The 27,298-nt window shown below is 44.0% G+C and overlaps 1 protein-coding gene across 6 annotated transcripts in view; it reads right to left on the bottom strand.

Annotated features, from left to right (window-relative positions):
• The window catches only part of SH3YL1 (SH3 and SYLF domain containing 1), a 61,151-nt gene extending 33,927 nt beyond the window's left edge, over positions 1-27,224 (bottom strand). For 3 of the 6 annotated variants that reach the window (XR_014078766.1, XM_081576475.1, XM_081576454.1), the window contains exons 1-4: positions 27,013-27,224; positions 7,333-7,443; positions 4,099-4,212; positions 1,475-1,539 (exon numbers count right to left, since the gene is read on the bottom strand). Coding sequence is in view for 5 of the 6 variants with exons in the window: in XM_081576475.1 (XP_081432601.1) it covers positions 1,475-1,539; positions 4,099-4,212; positions 7,333-7,443; position 27,013 (291 nt within the window). In the remaining variant the exon portion in view is untranslated. Of the gene's footprint in view, positions 1-1,474; positions 1,540-4,098; positions 4,213-7,332; positions 7,444-10,536; positions 10,623-26,753 lie in introns of those variants that run through there. The other 3 variants (XM_081576436.1, XM_081576446.1, XM_081576465.1) reach the window with 3 other exon arrangements.
• Between the last annotated feature and the right edge of the window lie 74 nt (positions 27,225-27,298).

Below are 27,298 nucleotides of genomic sequence, written 5' to 3'. Positions count from 1 at the left end.
TGGCATCATCAATAAAGCAGAAGTAGATGTTTTTCTGGAACTCTTTTGCTTTTTCTATGATCCAGCAGATGTTGGCAATTTGATCTCTGGTTCCTCTATATAGTCCATGGAATTCTCCAGGCCAGAATACTGGAGTGGATAGCCATTCCTTTCTCCAGGGGATCTTCCAAACCCAGGGATTGAACCCAGGTCTCCAGCATTGCAGGCAGATTCTTTACCATCTGAGCCACCAGGGAAGCCCCAAATTTTCCAAAGATAGCAAATATTAAGCAAATGTTATTTGAGATGGAGCCCCAAAGTCTGGGGTCAGAGGGCAGTGACAACAGGGACACGTGGGTACAGTGTCAGGAGGTGTGAGCAGGGGTGCACAACAGATGCTGCAAACACACTTTGCATATGAGCCATGTTGTCAAAGGCTATGATTTCACTGAATATACAACAAAAAGGCAGTCGTAATAGCAAAACTAAAATATGTTCCTCTTTTTATAATACAGATTTATGCAGCAGCAAGTAAAGGTCAAATAAAAATGAAAAAAAAAACAGTAGTGGAAATATTTCCTCCTAATAAGGCCACGTGTGTGGGTTCTAAGTCGCTTCAGTCATGTTCAACACTTTGTGACTCCATGGACTGTAGCCCGCTAGGCTCCTCTGTCCATGGGATTCTCCAGGCAAGAATACTGGAGTGGGCTGTCATTTCCTTCTCCAGGGGATCTTCCCAATCCAGGGATCGAACCCAGGTCTCTTATGTCTAACCAGTATTGGCAGGCAGGTTCTTTACCACTAGTGCCACCTGGGAAGCCCAAGGGCATTTTAAACTATGGCAGCAGCGCAAATTCATAAAAGGAGAGCTTAGGAAGAAACTGACTGAAATTTGAGAAGAAAATGATTTGGGAACATTAGGAGATTTGATTTACCAATCACTTAGCAGTAAAGCAACAGATGAAAGATTAATATCTTGCAGATGCTCCCTGTTGAAGCATGAAAAGCAGTGTGTGCTGGTGTAATGTCTAGTCCATTTGATAGAAACCATAATTAGAGCAAAGTTGCAAAATGAAATAATACAAAGACAATTTGTACTTAAAAAATTTGAAGTAACTTGAACATTAGTAGTAACACAAACTGGATTTTGCCACAAATGATGATACATAACGTTAAGCTGTTTGCACCCACGACTGCAATCAGAAGCCAGAAGCTGCCAATTAAATTTTGTCAGATCTGAGAATAACTGCTCTGCAGATGTGCTAAAGATGGGAACACATGATATGGTAAATGGAAGAAACTCTACAGCCGAGGAAAGAAAAAGAGACAAATGATAAACATTACATAGTTTTAGGCAGAGATTCAAGAAAATAAAGGGGAACAATTTCCACAGGTGGTTAAACAAGAACAGGAGGAAATCTCAGATCTCTCACCTTTCACGTATCAGCTGCTTTTAGAGAATACGGCAACTGTACATACACAATCACCCACTCACCTCTATTCCTAGTTCAAATCCTCCACCAAGCCCAGCTATCCCGATGGCTGAAGGCGCAGACCATTCTATTAGAAACAAACACGCAATTACTCTAACAATAAAATTCCTTGGCATATAAATACAGAGAGGAAAGATGCTAAAAGGTGAATGAATGGTGTTTATTTTTAAAATAATGAGACTTTGGCATTTTTGCCTATGTTTTTAAATGTTCTTTAATAAACATATATAATTTTTTAAGTTAAAAATGTTTGAAAGGTGTTAGATATGCATTATGAGCCTCATAGATCACAAGTCTATGTTTTCTAATCTTTCCCTATAAATATGCATAATACCAAACTATTGAATTCTCACTAAGTAACTATATGTAGCATTTGATAATTTCAACCATCACTATTTATAATGTTTTGCAACATAATTGAGCTGGAATTCTAGTCTTTAGTTAGAATTTTATCATAGATATGAGAGCAAAAGTATTCAAAAGAGTATTATAATCACTTCTAAGGGTAACATGATACTAAACTGTTTCTATTGTAAGTCTCTGAGGGCAAAAAACTGTTTTGACACCCTTTGTGCCTAGTCTGAAGCACAAGAAACAGATTATCAATTCAAGATTATTAAAATTCTAACAAGATACATATCCTGACATTTGGAAGCTAAGTAAAATAATTCCATTTGCCATGATATGGTACATTTCAGGATTATTTGTGCTTATATTTCCTGATGTAGACACAATTATGTTAAACAAGTCTAGAGAAAAGTAACTGGTGGGATGGGGGTAATCTTGATGGAGTACTGCAGGAACATGCTCACCAGAGCCCTGAGCTTAGCTTCCCTTGCTTTCAAGTTTTCTGGATGACAGGCAAGTGCCTGAATGCATCCAGAACTCATCTGTCTGGGCTTAGGGGAGTTTTGACTATAGAAATTAATGTCTCGTAATCCCAAAGTTGTTTTCCACTTTCTCTGTTAGGGACTGTCCCTGTTTAAAGACCACCCACCTGGCCAGGGTCCAGGGATTTGCTCGCCCCACTGGGTGGCTTTTGAAATACCCTCTGCAGAGTGACCACCAGCTAACAGGGAAGACGGGAGAGGGACACTCACTCAGACCAGTGGGCAGGGCCCCTGAGGCTCTGAGAGGGGCCCAGGGTGGACGGCCCTCCCCCTTCCCTGACAGCCGCCTGTCCACCGCAGCGCTGGCCTGCAGGGCAAGATGGGGGGCTGCTTGCAAACCTGGAGCCTAACAGTGGACACAATTTGAACGTGTCTGGTTGTACCGCTGAGAATCTGCCTATGAAAATTTGGGTAACGCTTCTTCTTTTGAGAAAAAGAGAATTTTGTCATTTTTGTTTCATAGCCAAGCCTGGAGCTATGAAATCTGAAGTACAAACTCAGGGGCGAACTTTCATTTACTGTGGGGACACCTCACAGGGGACGGTAAATCCCACTGACACACGTTCCAGAGCTGCGCAGCCCACACATGCCAGATGCATCTACTGCAAGTGGATGGCGCATGTTCTCTCTCAGAAGAAAATTAAATTATTGACACTAAAAAAAGCTATTAACAGAAGTGAAGTGAAAGTAGCTCAGTCATGTCTGACTCTTTGCGACCCCATGGACTATACAGTCCATGGCATTCTCCAGGCCAGAATACTAGAGTGGGCAGCCTTTCCCTTCTCCAGGGGATCTTCCCAACCCAGGGATCGAACCCAGGTCTCCCGCATTGCAGGCGGATTCTTTACCAGCTGAGCCACAAGGGAAGCCCAACACGTTAACACATAAACAGAAAAATGCGTTCAATTATATAACTGAACAGCTAATGTTAAATTCATATAGAAAGGCTTTTGGATGGTTAGGACACATCCGGTGGTGGTTTAGTCACTAAGTCATGTCTGATTCTTGCAGCCCCATGGACCGTAGCCTGCCAGGTTTCTCTGTCTGTGGGGTTCTCCAGGCAAGAATACTGGAGTTACCATTTCCTTCTCCAGGGATCTTCCCAATCCAGGAATCGAACCCTGGTCCCCTGCATTGTAGGCAGATTCTTTACCAGCTGAACTATGAGGGAAGCCCCTACACACATTTCAAATATGATAAATGTTGGTTCTTGAGATTCAAGGCAAATATATTTTGATGTCATATCTGAAAAATCAGGTATTAGATTTCACCCCAGAAAGTAAAACCAAATTATACTGATCTTGATATGATTCTGTCCTGGGGATGGATATTCTTTAAAATGTTTCTGTTTTTAAGGTCTCCTACAGGAAAAATGGGGTAAAAGCTTACAGATGATCTTTCACCTCACCAGCTTCCCTAAAACAGAAGAAAACAGTAGTACCCTGAAACTGAGGAATAAAAATTCATATTTGACAAGAGAAATATAATGTCAACGTTTAGTATTTGCTCCATGGAAGGACGAGAAAATATGTAAAGGCAGGGGCGCGCCTTCTGGTATCCTGAGCGGCTCTGGGCTGGCTGGCTACCAGAGAACACCCAGGGAGCGGCTGAAGGAAGGCGCTGCCGGTGGAACCAGAAAGCCCGCCTCCCTCCCTCTGAACCCTGTTCACAGTGCAGACAGAACACAAGTGGGACGGAGGTTCTCTGTGGCTCCCGGTGAAGAGACACTGACTTACTTCCGTCTGGAAGGCGCGCCAGGACGATCCCGCTGCCTCCTCTCGCGGTGACCAGAAACCCAGCCTTTATCACAGACAGGATCGCAAGGCCCTTGGCTTTGGCGATGACGTGTGCTGCAAAAGATGAGGACAGGTGTGCGCCCCAAAGGGTCAGACCTGTGTACAGAGCTTTGCTTCCCGGACCCAGGTCTCCTTGGTCTTAGTGGCACAGGTAACTGAGGAAAACCCACCCCGGACGAGCCTGAAGCCTTTGGTGGCCAAACCCGACAGAACGGGTGCTCAGAAATTCTGCAATGGCCACAAGAAATGAGACCCTGGGATGAGACTGTACTGATGTCTAGTAGCAGGACAAATAATTTGGTGATTTCAATTAGTTTAGAACATAATGAATAATTTTAAAATTTATTCAAAGAAATTAAGATCTACAAAGTATTAAGCAGAAACTTAAACAGTGACTGATAGGCAGTGTGTGGCAGAGTGTTTAAGCTTAAAGACACATCGCTGAGCTCACCTGCTAATAATATGGAAATCTGGATTCAAAACCAGAAAAAATTAATGATTTTGCCACTTAAAAAAGGTTTTTAACTTTATAAAAAGATTTGATCAGTATTTGAATAACACATAACTACAAAGGCACTGAAAATATAATTTGATTTATAAAATATTGGTTTATTCACATTTCAGGGAAGTTCATTCCATAAAAGGAAGGTTATTAACATAGGGCCCACTAAACACAGCGCCTCACTATCCGGTGGATTTATTTACACAATAGTACATCTTTCAAATAACAAAGGAAGCCTAAAGACTGAAATTACTCTTGGATCCCAACACTACTTTTAAGGTAGTTTAATTTACCATCATTTTAGTCATATATTATTTTGAAGAAGTCAAACCAAATAGTGTACTCAAATACACAAAAAAGAATTTGTATGTATCCCTAGGGGACACTAAATTTCAAATACAATTATGCACACCATTTCAAAATTTAAATTAATAACAGACTCAACCAAAGGCACAAGGAGGGTGACACGCAGATCGTCTCTGCAGCTGCTGGTACTGAAGTGTCAGAAGTAATGCTGTTCCGGGGCCGCCTGCTGAGGGTGCCGGAGCTCAAGTGCTAACGTGTGTAAGAAGGTAATGATAACGGGTGGTTTCATTACAAGCCAGGGAGCCTGGTTTATGCAGCACACGCGGCAGAGCGTGCTCAATGCCTCACAGGCCGTGCTCACTGCTTTTACAGTGAGCACTGCCTCTGTTCAGAAACATTAAATACAACAAGAGCAGATTTTTTTCATGAACACATTTCAAACTTCAGGTGTGTTTTTAATATCTTATCCACCCAAGTTCAGGAACAGTAAACTACCAATAATCACTAAATAACTGTCCAGTTAGTTCTTCATTTGTAACGAGGATGGATTGATTGCAAATTTCCTCTCTAAATTCAGTCTCACATCTCAGAGCCCTTATACCAGAAAACTGTGATCTCACAGCCAAGGAGGTCTAAAGCCTGGGCATTCTGTTTTAAAATGCTCTGAGATTTCATCTCCTGTTACATAACAGAGCTCCCCATAACGCCCCTCCCTCCGCATCCCACGGAAAGGCAAGTCTTGGTCCTCTGGCAGCTGGGCCTTCCTGCCTCCCACCCCTACCCCTCCACTCGCAGTCTGTATACCCTGGGAGCAAGCTCTTCCTAAGGCTCCTATGTAAACAGATTTTCATTTTCTGAGTGACAGCCAGTGAAGGGAGTTGGGTGGTCTTTAACTGGAGGCAGAAAAGGCAAGACAGAATTCTGCTGGACAAGATCCATTAGAAATAATCCATATCCAGATATTTTTATGGTAGGAAATACATCTTATCTGTAATTGGGCTAGCCTGATATGTAGCTGATATATATCAAGAAATGTCTTCTACCTCCTGCTTCAGAATAGAGCTACAGAAAATTCAGATTTCCTAGTCAAATTTGCTTCAAGTCCTATGCTGCTGCTGCTGCTAAGTCGCTTCAGTCGTGTCCGACTTTGTGCGACCCCATAGACGGCAGCCCACCAGGCTCCCCCATCCCTGGGATTCTCCAGGCAAGAACACTGGAGTGGGTTGCCATTTCCTTCTCTAATGCATGAAAGTGAAAACTGAAAGTGAAGTCTCTCAGTCGTGTACGACTCTTAGCGACCCCGTGGACCGCAGCCTACCAGGCTCCTCCGTCCATGGGATTTTCCAGGCAAAAGTGCTGGAGTGGGTTGCCAGTGCCTTCTCCCAAGTCCTATGCAGTGCTTCTCAAACTTTCACATGCATGTAACTCACTGGAGATCTTGTGAAAAATGCAGATTCTGATTCCTTGGGTCTAAGAAGAGCCTGAGCTCCTGCATTTCTAACAAGCTCCCAGGTGATGCCCAGATGTTGTTCAGTCTGCACTTCGAGTATCAGTGCTCTAAAAAGCCCTGTTTTCTTAAGATGAGAGGAGTGGCTAGGCCAAAATAAGAGCAATTATTATTATTATTATAACAAATTAGTAATTTTTAAAAATATTTAAAGGTCTGTTAAATAACTTCAGAAAATCTAGCTTAAGCAATTGAAACTCCTTTCTTTAATGAAGGATGAGTCCTGCACTGAGGGAAACCAACCTGCCCAAGCTGGTCTGCATATGAGTCTCTTTGCATCAGACAAGTATTTTCTGAAACACCTTTTAGAAACAACTGGTGGTAGTAATGAACAGACAGTGGTTCCCAAAGGCTGGCCTCTGGACCAGGTCTGCTGTAGCCAGACTGACTACAGGAGAATCACAGTGACTGATTCAGCAGGTCTGGGGGAGCTTAGGAACTGAAGTTTCTGACCCCAGGAATACAGATTTGTAGTTGTACTGGGAATCATTGATCAGTCTTCTTAAACCACTGTAAGGTATAACTATCTTATCGAGAAAGAAAAAACACAAATTTAAAATTTATTTATGAGATTAGCTAGTGAGTTTGCAAAGTCCTCAGAAACTGAGGACAAGGCCCTGTGAGTCTGGAGGAGGTGGCGCCGGCGAAGGACACGGGACACTCACGGCGACGGGCCCTGAAAAGCGGGGAGGAGCGGGGGCTTAGAAGGCGGGGGGAGAGGGGCCACCCAGAGCCTGGGGGGGAGGCAGGCCCAGAGCAGAAAGGCGGGCTGAGGACCTGTGTGTAGCCAAGGGTTGAGAAGATAATTTGGGAAATAGAGCACATGTAGAGGTGGAAAGTACATCTATTATTCACCTACCAGGAATGATCTTATCAGGTCCATTTCTGGAAGTTATTTCTGTGAATTCTCTTAGAATTTTAGCAGCCTTTTTTGCTTCAGATTTCAAATTGGAAGGTATCGGGTTGTTCACTAAAAGATTAAAAAAGTGATTTTAATGAAAAAAATCTACTAAATAGAAGTTAGAAGTTTGTTTTAATTTCATTTTTGTCATACACCATTAAGCATTAACAAACTGTATCCTACCAGACAAAGGAAATAAATTGAAAATCCTTACTTGGTGATCATTTCATCTCTATTTTCCTAATCAATTAAATTCACTCTGAGATTGGGAAACCTTAAACTCTCAAAATCTCAGAAATTTAAAATCATGGAGCTCTAAAAGGACTTAGTGACCAAATAGCAATAATTTGGAAGGAGCACATGCCGAGGTGGGCTTCTCTCCTGTGCTGAAGCTTCCAGGCAGAAAAGCAGGAAATCGTGGACCTCACCTCAATTCTCTCTCCCCTCAGGGATCCCAGACCCACTTGCTTGTCATTCACTGTAAAACTGATGCTCTCAACATTCCCCCCAGCTTCTGCTGTTCACGCAGATGGCAATTCCAATACCGGTTTCTTTGTTTGAAGCTCGCAGTGCACTTTCAATTTGTTCTTTTATGATGAGTAATATTAACATCCTTCCATTTCTGTCACATCTTTTTTTTTAATATTTCTTGTCTATTTAGGGAGGGTATTTCTCTGTTTCTTATTGATTTATATATTAAAGGAATTAACCTTTTTTTCTAGAATACAAGTTACAAACATTGATTTCCTCTTTGTCATTTGTCTTTTCAATTTTCTTATGATAGTTTTTCTACTTTTTAAAAAATGAAATCAAATTCATATCCTCTTTTAAGTCTAACAAGTATTTTTCTACTAAACAAAGCAGTCCTCAAATTCGTTTGGAAAAATAAGCAAGAAAGGCTAGAAGAAAATGTGTGAAACAAGAAAAATAAGGGTGAAAAGCTCCGGTCTAACATATTATAAAGCCTCAATAATTTACCTCCTAGTGCTACCAATATGGACAGAAAAATCAATTTTACAAAATAGAAAATTCAAAAATTGGCCCAAATGTATAAGTGAATTTAATATGTGATGAATACCGCATCTCAAATAAAGGTGGAAAAGTTGTCTTACACAATAAATAGTAGTCCTTTAAGGGAAAAAATCATCCGCAGCTTCACATTACATAAACTCCAAATGTATCAATGATTCAAAATGCCAAAAGTCAAACCATAAAAGAACTAGAAATTATGGGAGAATTACTTTTAAAATTCATAGTGTAAAAGGCCCATGAATTTTGAGATGAAGATTTTTTTAAAAAAAAAAACAGAAATTATGGCATAAGTGCATTGTAAAAATAAAGGAAAAAGTATAGGTATGCAAATACCGAAGAAGACTCCCCTACCACTGATAGTCACCAGAACTGCTGTCTGCATTTAGCATGTGCTTCAATTGGTTCCTATTGTTAAACAAGTAGATTATTTCATTTTTAGCTTTTATTGATACCACTGTTGGATAGTAATTCTCTTGAGAGAATCTTCGGAGTTGGAATTAATGATTTAAAAAATTTTTTAGGCTTTTTTCCATTATCAAGTCACCTTCTAAAAATACTCTCCAACCCTGGAATCACTGAGTGTCACCACGAGACGAGTGCCGTCAGCAGGGAAGCATCAGAGGCGAGGAGTGCGCAGCGGAGCAGGACGGCAAATTCACATGTGGATTTCCCTCAACACCGGCCGGTTTCTCGTTTGTTTACATTCTGTTTTGCGTATTTTCGGCTGGTGTTCTGTGTCTGTTTTTCCGGTCCTATACTCCTTTCTCTATAATTTTAATCATGTCACAAGTCTGCATCTCAGCTTCTTGTTTTTTATACTTTTATGTATAGTTTTTCAGTATTTGTTTTCATTTCTGTGGCAATATCTCTCTGGGCTTTCTACCACTGTCATCTTCCTATTATTGTGACTAAAAGCTTTATTTTAAGAAAAATGTTATACAAGTATTACTTCAGATTTTCTTTCAGAGCTTTTATTTTACATTAAATATTTGACGTACTTCAAACTTGTGTTTGTATAGGATGTGAAGTTATAACCTAATATTTTAAACATATATGACACAATTTATTGAATAAACCACAGCACTTAATTAACAATGCTACATTCACAACAAAAGAAAGGAATATTCATATAAATATATATACTCATATATTTAAAAATATATGACAGAGAGGACACAGAAGATTAATAAATTGTTCTGGGACAAGTCTGGGTCATTCAAAGGAAAACAAAATAAAATTAGATTACAACATCACATCATACAAAAAATTCAATGTAACTGAAGGCCTAAATATTAAAAGCATAACTTTTTACTTTTAGAATAAAAACAGTAGGGAATATCTTTATGATCTGAGGATGGAGGAATGGTATAAATAAGGCACAAAATAAAGGGAAACTACAGATATATTCAACTACATTAAAATTTAAAAAGTTGTATATCAACATACATTTAAAAATAAAAATATAAGCCACAGACTAGAAGATATTTGTCATAAGTATAAATGAGAGATTTAGAACTCATAATATATAAAGATCTTTTACTTTTTAATACATAAATTTAAGTGTATTTACATTTATTATGATTGATATAATTTATGGTAAACTGATTTATTATAATTACAAATCATTGAATTTTTCAATTTGTATTTCTATCATATCCTTAGTATTTTTTGTTTTGTTATTTAAAATTTAGAGTTCTTCATGTAGACTTAAGTCCTTCTTTGGTTCTGCACATTTTGCTTCTTCAATTTCTCTTTTAAAAAAAATTTATTGGAATATAGTTGATTTACAATATTGTGTTAGGTTCTTCTGTACAGAAGAGTCACTCACACACATATTTATCTACTTTTTTTTACACTCTTGTCCCATATAGGCTAGTGCAGCATATTAAGCAGAGTTCCCTGTGCTATACAGTACGTTCTTATTAATTATCTATTTTATACATAGTCATATGTATATGTCAATCCCAATCTCCCAATTTATCCCTCCCTACCCCTTAAGCCCTGGTAAGCATAACATTGTTTCCTATGTCTGTAACTCTATTTCTGTTTTATAGATAAATTCATTTGTACCTTTTTCTTAGATTCCACATATAAGTGGTATCATATGATATTTGTCTTTGTCTGACTTACTTCACTCAGTGTGACAATCTCCAGGTCCATTTAAGTTGTGGAAAATGACATTATTTCACTCCTTTTTATGGCTGATTAATATTCCACTGTATATATGTATCACATCAAGAATATACAAAGATCTTTTAATATCAAAGTATATGAAATTACTATAGAAAATTAGACAAACTATTCAACTAGCTAATCCACAGAAGAGACCACCATGGCCAATAAATACATGAAAAGTGGCTCAAACTCCCAAGAAACGAGGGACATGCAAAGCCAGAGCATAATGCATTATCATTTCTCATCCTCTAGGTGGACAGCAATGAACAAAGCCTGCCAGTGGGCATGTGCCAGGGGCACAGAGGGAAGCCTGTGCCCCGCTGGTGAGGTCTTGAGGAAGGGCAGCTGCTGTGGGAGCTCTCTGAGGACAGCAGAGATGACCCACCAATTCCACACCTGGATGTGCTCATGGAGACACTGGCAGCTGGGCGGGACGGTGGCCCCAAATTCATGTCCACCCGGGTCCAGTGAAAGGGGTCTTACTTGGCAAAAGGGCCTTTGCAGATGTAACTAAGTTAACCACTGCAGACTCCCCAGGTGGTCCCTAAGTGCAGGGATGACTGTCCTTAAGGAGACAGAAAGGGTGAGACCTGGAGAGGGGAGGCGGGACGGCCATGAGGCGGAGGCTGCACCGTGCGGCCGCCAGCCTGCAGCACGCGGCCCAGGAGCTGCGGAGAAGGCAGGCCTTCTGGAGACGTGGGACCCTCCAGGTGCGGCTGCTGACACCCCACGGGAGGCCTCCCCCATGGGAGACGGCCTGCCTGTTGCTGTAAGCCAACCAGTTCCTGCTAGCTTGTCATGCAGCCCAGGAGACCAGTACTCCATGTGTAAGAAGGTTGGTTGAGGCAACGCTTTCAATAGCAAAATAATAAGAATAGCACATAAAAATTAACACTTTCAAACCAGGAAACAAATTTCCCTCAAGAGGAGGATGGATATACCTAGTTTGGTATAGTATTAAAACTGTATTCTATATAGAACTTCAAATAAACTAGGTTTACATGTATCAGCATGGCAAAATATGAATATTGGGAGGAAAAGCAAGCTACATAAAGTATATAGAGTATCACACTTATGTAAATGTTTATATAAATATTTGTATATAAAAATAAAGTATAATGATACTTGCTGTGGGGTGTGGGGAGGCTCAAATAGGAAGCTTGCCAGAAACTTGTACCGTGTATAGTAAGGCATGAGGCAAAGTGTTAGTCTCAACAGCCCTTTGTAAGTTGTATGTATATTCCATAACAAAGATTGCTCAGCATAAACTGAATATTGTACAATTAAATATTTAATGTAGTAGTGGAACTGCATGACTCCAGCTGTTAAAAATGTAATTATGAATAATTACTCCATGCGTTATCTTTTGTTTAAAATGTGACCTCTCACAGTGAACATGTCTTGTATGAAGAGGTGTAGAAAAGTGAAAAATATACCTTTATATTTTACACAAACAAGAGTATAGATAGCCTCCCCGTCCCTGTGCATGTTTGGACACACATGCACACACAAACATACAAATTCACAGGACAGGGATTTGGTGAATAGCTACACACTAAATATTCAATTATTATTATATGCATTTGTATATCATTGACAATTCTTAAATTTTAACTTTACGAACTAATGTACAGTTGCTCTTTGTCTTCCCAGTCATGTATTTAAAATCACACTGTCCTATTTTGCTGATGGTTCTAAGATACTGAAAGGCTGATACTCTCAGTACTCTGCCGTCACTTTCAGTGGTGGATATGAAGCACACAGATGAACACAGAAAAATTCTCAGAAGCACATAATTTTTAAATAGGGAAGGAATCTTAAAACACCCATTTAAAAGTATGTCAAGGTATTGCTGCTGCTGCTGCTGCTGCTGCGTCGCTTCAGTCGTGTCCGACTCTGTGAGACCCCATAGACAGCAGCCCACCAGACTCCCCCGTCCCTGGGATTCTCCAGGCAAGAACACTGGAGTGGGGTGCCATTTCCGTCTCCAATGCATGAAAGTGAAAGTGAAGTCACTCAGTCATGTCCGACTCTTCTCGCAACCCCATGGACTGCAGCCTACCAGGCTCTTCTGTCCATGGGATTTTCCAGGCAAGAGTACTGGAGTGGGATGTCATTGCCTTCTCCGTGTCAAGGTACTAGTGACTTTTAAACATTTCCTATTATCGGTGCTTTGGTTATACAGTCTGGATTTAAAAGGTTTTAGAAAAAATATAACCTAGAAAAATTCCAAATGAACATATTTATGTAGATATTTGGGCCGTAAAAGTACATTTTATGGAAGTAGCTGTTAGTCATGACCTGGCTAATGTTGTGTTACGTTGCTTCAATCATATCCAACTCTCTGTGACCCTAAGGACTGTAGCCCGCCAGGCTCCTCTGTCCATGGGATTCTCCAGGCAAGAACCCTGGCTGCTGCTGCTGCTAAGTTGCTTCAGTCGTGTCCGACTCTGTGCGACCCTATAGACGGCAGCCACCAGGCTCCGTCGTCCCTGGGATTCTCCAGGCAAGAATACTGGAGTGGTTGCCATTTCCTTCTCCAGGGGATCTTCCTGAGCCAGGGATCCAACCCTCCGTTCGTTACCTCTCCTGCATTGGCAGGTGGGTTCTTTACCACAGTGCCACCAGCAGCAGGCTAAAGACATATAACTGCTTTTGCTATTCCACAGTGATCAAGAAAAAGTGTATATGGTGGGGGCATTTCCAAGTTTTCAATGCAGTACTGACAGAGTGAACAGATTCTGAAAACCGCAGCCAGAGTGAACACAGGATGGAAGCCAGCCCCACTTGCAGTGATCACAAAGGAGGGAGGAGCTGAGCCGGCAGGAGTCAGCAGGGCACACGGGACACAACGGGAAAACTGACGAGTGTGCCCGTCTGCACACTGCACCCGACCAGACAGGCCTCGGTTCTCCTACGCAGCCCTGCTCCTAACAGAACGAACGGCCTGCACGCGCGGGGGCTGCTGGGTGAGTTGCGTGGCTGGGCAGGAGTTCCCCCCTACACGCGTGCTCATCAGCACAACGCCATCCTCGGGAGCGGCTGCTCAGACAGCGACGCGGGGCGCTTCTCGCCGGGGCGAGGAGGTGTGTTTCCCCACCCTCTCTCTCTCCTTCACTGGCTGCGGGGAGGGGTCTCAGGGCACAGCCACAAGCAGGGCAGATGGAAGACCCCCGGATCAGCACACAGGGGGAGCTGCCCAGGACCTGGAGCGTGATGGGGAAATAACTCTTATCGTGGCAAGAAATCAAGATTTGTGGGCTTGTTGTTGCAGCTGAAACTTATCATCTCTCCATGGAATCTGCCACAGAAGAAATATGGAAAAGTATTTGCAATTTTTATTTTATAACCTAGAACTAGACTTGTTTTATATACAGTCTAATCACTCAGTTAGTTTGGGGAGGTAGATAAATGGGTAAAAACACTTTTAAGATATAACATACATATGTTAATATCTTTCTCTTTGATTCCATAGCTTTTATAATAGACTATTTGCAAGTCCTTCTTAAAGAAAGCCAAGGTGTGGTTTTTGCCTTTTCATTAAATGTTAAAATGGATGAAAAGATGGATCTTGGCGGCACCAAGTGCTTCGTTAGCACGAGCCTGGACACAGCCTCACGTCAGAGGGCCCTCCCTGCGCTCGCCCCCTGATCCCCGAGTTATGCCAGCTCCTGTGGCTGTAACCTCCCTGCTCGCCTGGAGGAGGTGCAGCAGGTCAAGTCAGAAGGCAGGTGGAGGCATGCAGCGGGTTAACCCGGGGACCATTTGCTCTGAAGAGGGACGTGTGCAAGGACGCAGCCCTCCTTGGAGGAGGTGAGGCTCAGCCGCGGATGGCAGAGCGCCATGCTCCACCAGGCTGGGGCCCTCTGGGAGCTGTGCCCAGTGGTACAGGCAGGCATGGGATCTGGGTGAGGCGGGGACAGGACCCTCAGAGCCCGTAGGGGCTTCAGTTTCTGAGTGCAGGGGGCTATGCAGAGTTCTCTGAGGGCCTTTTTTGGGCCTGTGGCTCAGAAGGCTCTGCCAGATGACCTCTCACCACTCGCTGACCCTGCGTGACCCTTCCTGAGGAAGCTCGGCATCGGCCCCTCTAAAGGAGCTCTGCTGGTCCTCCAGGAGCACACCCTGAAGGCCCCGCGCGGAGCCGAGAGCACCAAGGACTCGGCAAATCCAGCAGCCACCTGTTCTCCTACGGCCTGCATGTGAGAGTGGTTGGTTGCAAAAAACTGAATCGAAAGAACATTTCGGGTGAGAACATACTTTCAAAGATGAAATAGGTAAAATCCCATTATAGATCAGCACTGACCGCTGAACATCCTTGATCTGTCCTTATAAAAGGGCACTAAATAGTGAGCTCAAGTTGAAAGTGTTCCCCCACAAAGAGAATCACATTCCACGCATCAGTACACTTGGATTACAAAAGAAGCGCTCAGTCATTATCATAACCCAGGTCTCACCAATAAAAACGTGTGGAGCACTATCTTCTCTCCTGTTGTATAAGTGTCGACGCACAGTTTTGCCTCTTGGCTGCCAAAGCCTGATCTACCGGCTGTCTGGCCCTACAGGAAACAAATGGCAACTTCTGACCTCTTAAAATACCATTCATTCTTCAAGATCAACTTTAAACGTTGTTTCTACTTGAAATCATTGCACACTGACAGCCCTTTGAGGAACTGAAATCTTAGACCAGGCCTGAGATTTGGCACGAAGCCGTCCCACCCACACCCCTGACCCGGGCGGTCCCTTCCTGGGGCAGCTGGGCAGAGCCTCACCATTTGGACCACACAAAACACGGGTGAGCTGAGGGGTGAGGAAGACCCCGACCCCACGCCTGGAGGGCGAGGCCCAGGGCGACAGCAGCAGCAGGTTGTTAACGCTGACGTCACCGGCCCTGCCAGCTCAACACTGTCCCTTGTCATCTGACTCTACAAGACTAGGGCACTGCAGCTGCTGCCCTTCCCCACACCCTGAAAGTAGTTCGGGCTGGAGATCAGGAACAAAGCCCTCTGTGCTCTGGAAAAACTGGTGGAACAGGCCTTCAGATAGTTAGGTATTTTCAGAAGCGTTTAAGAGCCCATTTTCTTGTATTTTCTCCTATCTAGAAAAGCACTAAAATCATGAATGGAGACACCTCTTCCTTGCGACGAGCAGCAACTTCCTGCCAAAATGTGTGCTTGACTGCAGGTACCCCCTTCCGCGAAACAAAAGTACTGGCCTCCCTGCCCCATCTCTTCAGAGCAGCTCCTCAGCCATACCTCGAGTCGGTCTGCTGGGTTACGGTCCTTGTTTTGCGCCGAATAAAACCGAACTCTCAGCTCATGCTGCGCATCTCTTTCAGTCATCAGCTTCCAGGAATGAGCCAAGAGGTGGAGGCTAGGGTCCTCTCAGCCTCCCCAAGGCGCCATCCTTTTCTATTCGCACTCGACTCTAGGTCCTGTGACTTTAAACACCATTTATATCTGGTAGTCCTTTCCCGAAATGCCAGACTCAAAGTATCAGTTACTAATTGAAACTTGAAATAAAGTATCAAGTCAGTATCTCAAATTAATCACATTTAGACTTTACAGGGACCCCCAACTCCTCTCCAACCTGCTCCCCAAGTTCCCTTTCCAGGTGGGCTTCATCCATCAGGGAGCTCACTCTCAAACCATGGGCCAGCTGGGACTCCCACTGGGGTTTCTCTCATGCCCACTGCCACCCCCCAGTACCCAGCACCGAACACAAACCTCCAGCTTAGAATCTGACTGCATCTCACCCTCCTCCCGCCACCAGTCTGGCCCAGGGAGTATCAGTCCTGTGGTGTCCATTCCACAGCCTCCTCTGGGGTTTCTGTTTCCAGTCTTGAACTCCTGTGGTCATTTCTCCAAAGAAATGCTCTAAGTAATACCTCAAATAATAGCACTCCACTGATAACATCCCTTAAAGTTCCTCCATCATATTTAGCCTGCACCATGACCTATATCAGTGTGGGGCAGACATGGGGTGGCTGGGCTTGCTGGGACTGAACAATAAGGCCGAGGAGCCAGAGGAGAGGACAGACCGGGGCCAGAGCTCGGCAGGCTGCGGGTCGTGCGGGTGGCGGATCAGCTCCAGGGCGGCCAGTGGCAGCAGTGAGGCTGAGGAACCACACGCTCCGGGTCTCCTCCAACCTCAGCTCCAGCCACCCCAGGCCCCTTTCCAGGCACTCCAGCGTGGCTTCTGCCAAGGCCTTTGGGCGGCAAGCTGATCAACACCGGGCGGCCAGTAAAGGTTTACATGCTCCATGAGGACCAGCCGTGGGACAATCAGGGTGCCGGCATGCCGTCCGGCTACAAGGAGGGGCTGAAGAGCACGTCCCTGCTAGTCAGGGCCTGACAAAACGCGGTCCCTTGGAGAAGGGCATGGCGAAACACCTCAGTATTCTTGCCTCGAAAACCCCATGAACACAACGAAAAGGCAAAAAGATATGACACCAGAAGACGAGCCCCCCAGGTCAGTAAGTGTCCAACACACAACTAGGGAAGAGCAGAGAAACAGCTTCATAAAGAATGAACGGGCTGTGCTAACGCAGAAACATCCCTCAGTTATGGATGCGTCTGGGGGTGAAAGTCAAGTCCAGTGCTCTAAACAACAAAACTGCATAGGAACCTGGAACGTTAGGTCTAGGTTCAACGAATCAAGGTAAATCGAGGTAAATTGGGCATGGTCAAGCAGGAGATGGTAAGCATGAACATCCACATTTTAGGAATCAGTGAACTAAAATGGACAGGAATGGGCAAATTTATTTCAGAAGACCATTGTATCTACTACTGTGGGCAAGAATCCATTAGGAAAAATGGAGTAGCCCTCACAGTCAACAAAAGAGTCCAAAATGCAGTACTTGGATACAGTCTCAAAAACAATAGAATGATCTTGATTCGTTTCTAAGACAAACCATTAAACATCACAGTAATACTCCAACCACTGGAGTGTTATACTATATACTTCAACCACTATACTGAAAAAGATGAAATTGAATGGTTCTATGAAGACCTACAAGACCTTCTTGAACGAACATCAAAAAAAAAAAAAGATGTCCTTTTCATCATAATCTGCTTCCCTCATGGCTCAGATGATAGAGAATCTGCTTGCAATGCCAGAGACCCAGGTTCAATCCCTGCCTTGGGAAGCTCCCCTGGAGAAGGGAATGGTTACCCACTCCAGTATTCTTGCCTGGAGAATCCCATGGATAGCGAAGCCTGGAGGGCTACAGTCCCTGGGATCACAAAGAGTTGGACACGACTGAGTGACTAACACTTTCTTCATCACAGGGAACTGGAATATAAAGGTAGGAAGTCAAGAGCTATCTGGAGTAACAGGAAAGGTTGGCCTCAGAATACGAAATGAAGCAGGCCAAAAGTTAACAGAGTTCTGACAAGAGAATGCATTGGTCATAGCAAACATCTTCTTCCAACAACACAAGAGATGACTCCACACATGGACATCACCAGATGGTCAATACCGAAATTAGACTGATTATATTCTTTGCAGCTGAAAATGGAGAAGCTCTGTACAGTCAGCAAAAACAAAACCTGGAGCTGGCTGTGGCTCAGATCATCAGCTCCTTACTGCAAAATGCAGGCTCAAATTGAGGAAAGTAGGAATAGCAAGGAGAGATAAGAAAGCCTTCCTCAGTGATCAATGCAAAGGAATAGAGGAAAACAATAGAATGGGAAAGACTAGAGATCTCTTCAAGAAAATGAGAGATACCAAAGGGAACAATTCATGCAAAGATGGGCACAATAAAGAACAGAAATGGGATGGACCTAACAGAAGCAGAAAATATAAGAAGAGGTGGCAAGAATACACAGAAGAACTATATAAAAAGATCTTCATGACACAGATAACCACAATGCTGTGATCACTCACCTAGAGCCAGACATCCTGGAATGCGAAGTCAAGTGGGCCTTAGGAAGCAGCACTACAAACAAAGCTAATGGAGGTGATGGAATTCCAGCTGAGCCATTTCAAACTCTGAAAGGTGATGCTGTAAAAGTGCTGCACTCAATATGCCAGCAAATTTGGAAAATGCAGCAGTGGCCCCAGGACTGGGAAATGTCAGTTTTCATTCCAATCTCAAAGAAAGGCAATGACAAAGAATGCTCAAACTACCACACAATTGCACTCATCTCACACACTAGTAAAGTAACGTTCAACGTTCTCCAAGCCAGGCTTCAATAGTATGTGAATCGTGAACCTTCTGATGTTCAAGCTGGTTTAGAAAAGGCAGAGGAACCAGAGATCAAATTGCCAACATCTGTGGGATCACTGAAAAAAGTAAGAGTTACAGGGAAGTATCTACTTCTGCTTTATTGGTTATGCCAAAGCCTTTGACTGTGTAGATCACAACAAACTGTGGAAAATTCTTCAAGAGATGGGAATACCAGACCACATTACCTGCCTCCTGAGAAATCTGTATGCAGGTTAAGAAGCAACAGTTAGACCCAGACATGGAACAGACTGATTCCAAATCAGGAAAGTAGTATATCAGTTCAGTTCAGTTCAGTCGCTCAGTCGTATCCGACTCTTTGCAACCCCACGAACCACAGCATGCCAGGCCCCCCTGTCCATCACCAACTCCCGGAGTCCACCCAAACCTATGTCCATTGAGTCGGTGATACCACCTAACCATCTCATCCTCTGTCGTCCCCTTCTTCTCCTGCCCTCAATCTTTCCAAGCAACAGGGTCTTCTCAAATGAGTCAGCTCTTCGCATCAGGTGGCCAAACTATTGGAGCTTCAGCTTCAGCATCAGTCCTTCCAATGAACACCCAGGACTGATCTCCTTTAGGATGGACTGGTTGGATCTCCTTGCAGTCCAAGGGACTCTCAAGAGTCTTCTCCAACACCATAGTTCAAAAGCATCAATTCTTTGGCGCTCAGCTTTCTTTACAGTCCAACTCTCACATCCATACGTGACTACTGGAAAAACCATAGCCTTGACTAGACGGACCTTTGTTGACAAAGTAATGTCTCTACCTTTTAATATGCTGTCCAGGTTGGTTGTAACTTTCCTTCCAAGGAGTAAGCGTCTTTTAATTTCATGGCTGTATATTGTCTCCCTCCTTATTTAACTTATATGCAGGGTACATCATGTGAAATGCCGGACTGGATGAAGCAAAATCTGGAATCAAGATTGCCGGGAGAAATATCAATAACCTCAGATACACAGATGACACAACCCTTATGGCAGAAAACGAAGAGGAACTGAAGAGCCTCTTGATGAAAGTGAAAGAGGAGAGTGAAAAAGCTGGCTTAAAACTCAACATTAAAAAAACTAAGATCATGGCATCCAGTCCCATCACTTCATGGTAAATAGATGGGGAAACAATGGAAACAATGACAGACTTTATTTTTGGGGGCTCCAAAATCACTGTAGATGGTGACTGCAGCCATGAAATTAAAAGACACTTGCTCCTTAGAAGAAAAGCTATGATCAACCTAGACAGCACATTAAAATGCAGAGACATCACTTTGCCAACAAAGGTCCATCTAGTCAAAGCAATGGTTTTTCCAGTAGTCATGTACGGATGTGAGAGTTGGACATGCAAGAGTGAGAACTATGGACTAAGGCTTATAACATTGTACAGGAGTTGGTGATCAAAACCATCCCCAAGTAAAAAAAAATGCAAGAAGGCAAACTGGTTACCTGAGGAGGCCTTACAAACAGCTGAGAAAAGAAGAGAAGTGAAAGGCAAAGGAGAAAGGGAAAGATATACCCATGTGAATGCAGAGTTCCAGAGAAAAGCAAGGAGAGATAATAAAACCTTAAGTGAACAATGCAAAGAAACAGAGGAAAACAGTAGAATGGGAAAGATCTAGAGATCTCTTCAAGAAAATTGGAGATACCGAGGGAACATTTTATGCAAAGATGGGCAAAATAAAGGACAGAAATGGCGAAGACCTAACAGAAGCAGAAGATATTAAGAAGAGGTAGCAAGAATACACAAAGAAGTGTACAAAATGGTCTTAATGACCTGGATAACCATGATGGTGTGGTCACTGACCTAGAGCCGGACATCCTAGAGGGCAAAGTCAAGTGGGCCTTAGGAAGCATCACTACAAACAAAGGTGTTGGAGGTGATGGAATTCCAGCTGATCTATTTCAAATCCTAAAAGACGATGGAGTAAAGTGCTGCACTCAATATGCCAGCAAATCTGGAAAACTCAGCAGTGGCGACAGGACTGGAAAACATCAGTTTTCAATCCCAAAGAAAGGCAATGTCAAAGAATGTTCAAATTACAGTACAATTGCACTAATTTCACATGCTAGCAAGATTACACTCAAAATCTTTCAAGCTGGCTTCAGCAGTACATGAACAGAGAACTTCCAGATGTATAATTTGGATTTAGAAAAGGCAGAGAAACCAGAGATCAAATTGCCAACATCCGGTGGATCACAGAAAAAGAAAGGGAATTCCAAAAAGAAAACTACTTCTCCATTGACTACGCTAAAGTCCTTGACTGTGTGGAATATAACAAACTGTGGAAAATTCTTAAAGAGATGGGAATACCAGTCCACCTTACCTGTCTCCTGAGAAACCTGTATGTAGTCAAGAAGCAACAGTTAAAACCAGACATGTAACAATGGACTGGTTCCAAATTGGGAAAGAAGTATGCCAAGGCTGTATATTGTCACCCTGCTTATTTAACATACATTCAGAGTAGATATGCAAAATGCCAGGATGGACTACTCACAAGCTGGAATCAAGATTGCTGGGAGAAATATCAACAATCTCAGATATGCAGATGATGGTCTAATGTCAGAAAGCGAAGAAGAACTAAAGAGCCTCTTGATGAGTGTGAAAGAGGAAAGTGAAAAAGCTGGCTTAAAACTCAACATTCAAAAAACTAAGTTCATGGCATCTGGTCATCAATTCATGGCAAATAGATGGGGAAAAAATGGAAACAATGACAGACTATTTTATTGGGCTCCAAAATCACTGTGGATGGTGAAATTAAAAGACACTTGCTCCTTGGAAGAAAAGTTAAAGTGAAAGGGTTAGTTGCTCAGTGGTATCTGATTCTTTGTGTTCCTAGGGACATAGTAGCCTGCCAGGATCCTATGTCCATAGAATTCTCCACACAAGAATACTGAAGTGGGTAGCCATTCCCTTCTCCAGCAGATCTCCCCAACCGAGAGACCAAACCCGGGTCTCCTATAATGTAGGCAAATTCTTTACTGTCTGACCCACTAGTGAAGAAATGTTATGACAAACCTAGACAGTGTATTAAATAGCCGAGACATCACATTGCCAACAAAGGTCCATATAGTCAAAGCTATGGTTTTCCCAGTAGTCGTGTACAAATGTGAGAACTGGACCATAAAGAAGGCTGAGTGCCCAAGAATCGATGCTTTTCAACTGTGATGCTGGAGAAGACTCTTGGGCTGCAAGATCAAAAGAGTCCATCCTAAAGGAAGTCAACCCTGAATACTCACTGGAAGAACTGATGCTGAAGCCTCAATATTTTGGCCACCTGATGTGAAGAATTGACTCATCAGAAAAGACCTGATGGTAGGAAAGACTGAGGGCAAGAGGAGAAGGGGGCAACAGAGGACAAGAAGGTTGGATGGCATCACTGACTCAATGGACATGAGCAAACTCCAGGAGACAGCGAAGGACAGCAGAGCCTGGAGTGCTGCAGCCTATGGGGTCGCCAAGAGTCAGACACCGCTTAGCAACTGAATGACAACAACATGGGCTATGTCACTACCCTCTCTATCTAATCTTTCTAACCTAATCTCTCTCTGTACAATGGAAGTGCCACAGGTTAAGCACATTGACTATTTTATTCTGTGTAGTATCCCAACACACATCATAATGACATATAGTAAGTGCCCAATAAATATTTGTTAAAATAAAGCATTTGTGATTTCTGGGAATTAAAGGTCAAATCCCTGTGTGGAGTAGGATAGATTTATTTATTTAGAAAATCCAGTAGGTTTAGAAGAATATGTGATGAATAAGAGCTAAGGTGCCTCTCAGACTCTGTAACATTTTCCAGACCTTAAAAGAGTGGAGGGTAAGGGGGTAGTAAGGTATAAGTGGATGGTGTAGTGCCCTAAAATAGTCCTTTCAAAGTCGTCGCAGGAAAGGGAAGACAAAGCCAAACCAAACCAAAGCTGAGGAGACCTGCACGCGGCTCCAGGTAAGTGGGCTCACCCCACCAAGACCACTTCCACCCGGCAGGCACAGGAGAGCCGGCTCGGCCTGTGGGAGGGAACTCCACGTGGTTCCATCCCAGAGCTGCAGTGTCAGACCTTGTGAATGCAACAAGGGTCATCTTCAGAAGTAATGATAACTGAAGATCAAAAGCAAACCTGACTGGGCAGAGATGGCAAAGACTCAGTTCCTCTTCTCAAAACCCACTCTGAAAAGTAACTGAACGTGAGGGCTCAGGATAAAATGCTTACATTTCTGGCACTTGAGTGTGTGGTTTGAGACTCACCCACACACCTGTCCACCACTCAGCGGCAGTCCTCATGAGTCAGCAGTGCTTTTACAAGCACTGCCCTGCAAAGCCCCGTCCATACACACAGATGCTCAATATCTCTCTCTGCCTTGCATTAATAAACCGCAGTGGAAATTGGTTCCTTTGGCTGCTAAATATCTATGTCTTTTGGGGGGGACAAGCAGTTTGTTCCCCCTGCTGCAGCATCCAGAGCAGGACAGGTGACCTGCCTGCTGAATCAGGACAAGTGTCCTCCCTGTGCCACAGCAGAGCTTTGTGACCAAAGCTGATCCACATCAGCATCAGGCCGGGCTTGTGTGGGAGCTGCCAGAACTCTCTTGCCGGCACTTCTGTTTGGACTTGTTGCAAGATTTTTTCACCACTGGGGAGAGCCTGAGAGCAGAGCTGTGTGGAGAAGCTCTTGACTAGTTAGAGAGAGAACCTGGGCTCTGCCGGCTCTCCTTCAGGCCCGGGCTGGGCCACAGCTGAAGCCACAAGCAGCCCTTGCAGGCTCTTGCGTTTCCTGCACTGGAGGTGGATTCTTTACCAGTAGCACCACTTGGGAAGCCCCCTCTTCAGGCACATGGGCCAGTAAAATCCTTTTCTGCTAAAGCCAGTTTGGATCAGACTTTCTGGAACGTGCAACTAAAGTTTAGTAAATGATCATAAATCCTACCCCCAAAAGACCTTCTACTTTGAACTCTATCAACCAAGCAGAGTTAAACCAGTTAAACAAGCAAATTCCATGTTGAGAGTTGCTATTGCAAACATCCTGTTTAGAGAAGGTCAGAGCCTTTTATAAACATGGGAAAAGAAGCTACTGGGCTGGGGAATTCAGATCCAGCTGGGATGCCTGCAGACCACTGAGCCTGAGTGCCAGACACAGCCCTGGTCACTGTGAAATGGTGTCACAAGGCTGGCCATGGTGAGGACAGCTTCATGTTCAGCTGAACTCCAGAAGAGCCTGGCTCCTATTGAATCTCTAATAAAAGCATATTGCCCAGTCATAGTCGTGTATAGTGAATTTCTCTGTCAGAGCCAACAAGTAACAATAATGATTTGGAGACAAGCCTCAATTCCAGTCCTCAGTATCATGTTGTGGCTCTTCCACATTCCTCTGCTGACCATAAGGCAGAGGGGCGTAGTCTGATCAGAAGGTTGGTGTCATTATATTGCTGAAGTTATAAAGATACAGGTCACTATTAAGTCATGGTTTGCATCTGAACATTCATAAAAGTTTTAAGTCTCTTGAATTCCAAGGCAAAGCAAATTCTATGTAAATATTTGAGTTTCCTCCTAAGAGAAGGACAGCTGCCAAATATCAAGCCAAGAAAACAGAGGCAAAATTTCCTTTAAAAAGTAGCTAAAATAGGGCTTCCCTGGTGGTCCAGTGGTTAAGAATCTGCCTTGCAATGCAAGGGACACTGGTTCGGTCCCTGGTCCTGGAAGATCCCACATGCTGCAGGTCAACTAAGCCACGACTACTGAGCCCGCGTGCCTAGAGCCGGAGCTTGGCAACAAGAGAAGCCACCACAGTGAGAAGCCCGCACACTGCAACAAAAACCCTGGGAAGCCAAAAATAAAATAAAATTTTTAAAAGTAACTAAAATAATTGAAAATTCCCATACTAAATCTTCTTTTTTTAAAAAAAAATTGAGGACTTTCTTTAAATACTGAGGAGAAAATTTTAACTTTTGAAACCTCAAAACCGTGAAATGACCTTAAGATGTAGAAATAATCTCCATATTGATCAGAGGGTATTAAACTCAGGGTGGGGGCACTAGGGGCAACCAGGACAGCAGAGTCTACTTAGAGAACGTTGCCGCCTGGGGCAGAGGACTGACTAGTCTCCGGTCTGGTCCTTCAGAGGTCTGGGAGGAATGCAGGAGAGGAACAGCCCCTCCCAGCACCTCAACACCGTAAGACTTCAAGGGCTTCCCAACTTTCCTTCTGTCGACGACAAGCATCCAATATATTATTTTCAACAGAGCCTCAATTCCAAGAAGGCCATCTATAGGAAATTTTTTGCAAATTTTTATTTTGGCTATAAATCTTAGCTAAAGAAACTTTATATGCAATCTTTCAAAACCCTTGGAAATATTGCCTTTAGCTTTATTAGTATATTATCATCATGGATACCACTGCTTGATAACTATGGCCATTGTTTCTTAAACCAGTTCTTATCTTTCCATGGCCCAGGCTTAACTGCTTCCTTTGTCTTAAGGAGACAAAGTCTGTCAGTTCTAGAAATCAAAACGGGTCTCTCTGGTCAGGTCATTAACCTTCTAATCCAAACTTCAAACCAAACTGATCATTTGAACCCCAAACATTATCGCGGCCTTTACCTCTTTTCCCTTCCCCTGACTGCAGGCTTTGGACAGGGGACAGAAGTATGGAGTGACGAGACCCATAACTTCCAGCATAAGGAGACCCTTGACTTTTACTCGCTTTACCATTTCTCAAACTGAAGAGTGATCCTGGCTCAGAGTAAGACTACATATGCCACTCTAGTCTGATCACTGACTGTGAAAAATTGATTCCTCTCAAAGAAAATAAAAATTCAGTGTGCTTAGGTCTTCAATTGGACAGGATGACGTCTTGCTCATAAAGCAACTTGTAGAAAGACATCTGTGCCCACCGGTCACTTAGCGACACGGCAGCAGCATCCCCTTGACTTGTCAGCAGTCTCTTCCTTCCAAACATCACTTCCTAATTTCTAAACAGAGAGAAACTCCCTGAGAAAATTTCCTAAATGGAACAAAAGCATGAAATCACTCTTGATGAGCAAAGATTTCTTTTAAATATTTTTTTTAAGCTTTCAAAAGATGAGGAGCAGTATTAACTAATTTTATAGAAACTTTGTTTAAATAGAACATTTGTAAACCAGGTAACCAATTCTCCTTAGGTTAAGCATGATAAACAGGCTGGAAGTAATAACTTCCTTTAACCTCCAGCTGGTCACTGCACAGGTATTTCAACAGCAGGCCACACAAAAGAACTGAACAGTACCACTGGAGACTTGTTTGTCTGAGATGGGTGTGTGCAGAGCTTCTGACTAATCCATTATTAACTCAGGCATCTCTCACATCTCAATAAAACTCTCATGAGGACAAAAATGCAGGACACTGCATGTTCTGTATATAAAGTAAAACCTAAAAACCTCGCCCCTTTGGTAGAACATTCTGGGGCCATCAGCTTCCTATTGTCTGTGGGCAGGGGTCCCCCGTCTGTGTCATTCTCTCCAACTCAGCCTCAGCAGCAGCAGTGGCGACACTCAAATTGAGAGGAAGTGAAAATGACACACTTCCAGTTAGTAGCGTACATCTCATTACCGTCTGGTCATCTACCAACTCAGAGCAGTTTCCCGCTTCTTTAAACAAGGAAAAACTACCATAGCAAAGAGATACGGGGTCCAGGGCTCTCAGAGCCAGGCTGCAGTCACTCTGCCCTAAGCGATACCAGCAAAGCGCGGCTGATCACAGGCTGGGCCTGGTGAGCCTGGGGGGCCTGGCAGTTACGCCTCAGGAGGTCGCGCAGCAAGGGCAGCACCCGGACTCCTGCCGAGTCAGAGGCAGGCTCAACCCGGACGGCTCTAACAGAGGTCCAGAATGACCTGCAGTTACACACAGGAAACGGGAAGGACAGCAACTAATACCTGGCTTTTCAAGCTTTAGATATTTACACATCGTATAAAATGAATGATACCCGTAAAAACTGAGAACAAGAGCTTGTCTGTGAAAAGAATCGACGGGGGCTGAGTCCGCATCGCAACCACGGCTGTGGAGAGTCCTTTTAACTTCTGACAGCTGGTGGGATGACAGCATTAAAAGACGCGCAACAGCAAACAATCGCAGAGACACAGCTTCTGCCTCTTCCCCCGAAGACTGACCCTCCCCAGCGAAACTCTCGAGGCCCAGGGGCGGCCCCGAAGCCAGGAGAGGCCCGCGCCGACGCCCCTACTCACTCGCGACCCCGAGCCTCGCCCGCTCCGGCGCCCCGGCGCTGTGGACCGCGCCCGGGGAGAGGACGGGCGCTGCTGCGGCTCCGCCTCCGGGCGGGGGCCGCTGTGGGCGGCGCACACCTGGGCAGGTGAGGGCCGCTGTGGGCGGCGCACACTGGGCAGGTGAGGGCGGGTCCGCACGCTGCTGCCCCGGGAGCTCCGCTCTGGACTGACTCACAGTTAGGGGGCGCGCCCGCCCTCGGGCCTGGAAGCAGCCCGTCGTCGACGAGCGCGCAGCCCACGGCCGTCC

The sequence above is a fragment of the Giraffa tippelskirchi genome, chromosome 1, assembly GCF_054371585.1.
Source record: "Giraffa tippelskirchi isolate mGirTip1 chromosome 1, T2T-mGirTip1v1.2.pri, whole genome shotgun sequence".
Lineage (NCBI taxonomy): Eukaryota > Metazoa > Chordata > Mammalia > Artiodactyla > Giraffidae > Giraffa > Giraffa tippelskirchi.
The sequence above is the reverse complement of the archived record's forward strand: the minus strand, read 5'-3'. Positions and strand labels throughout refer to the sequence as shown.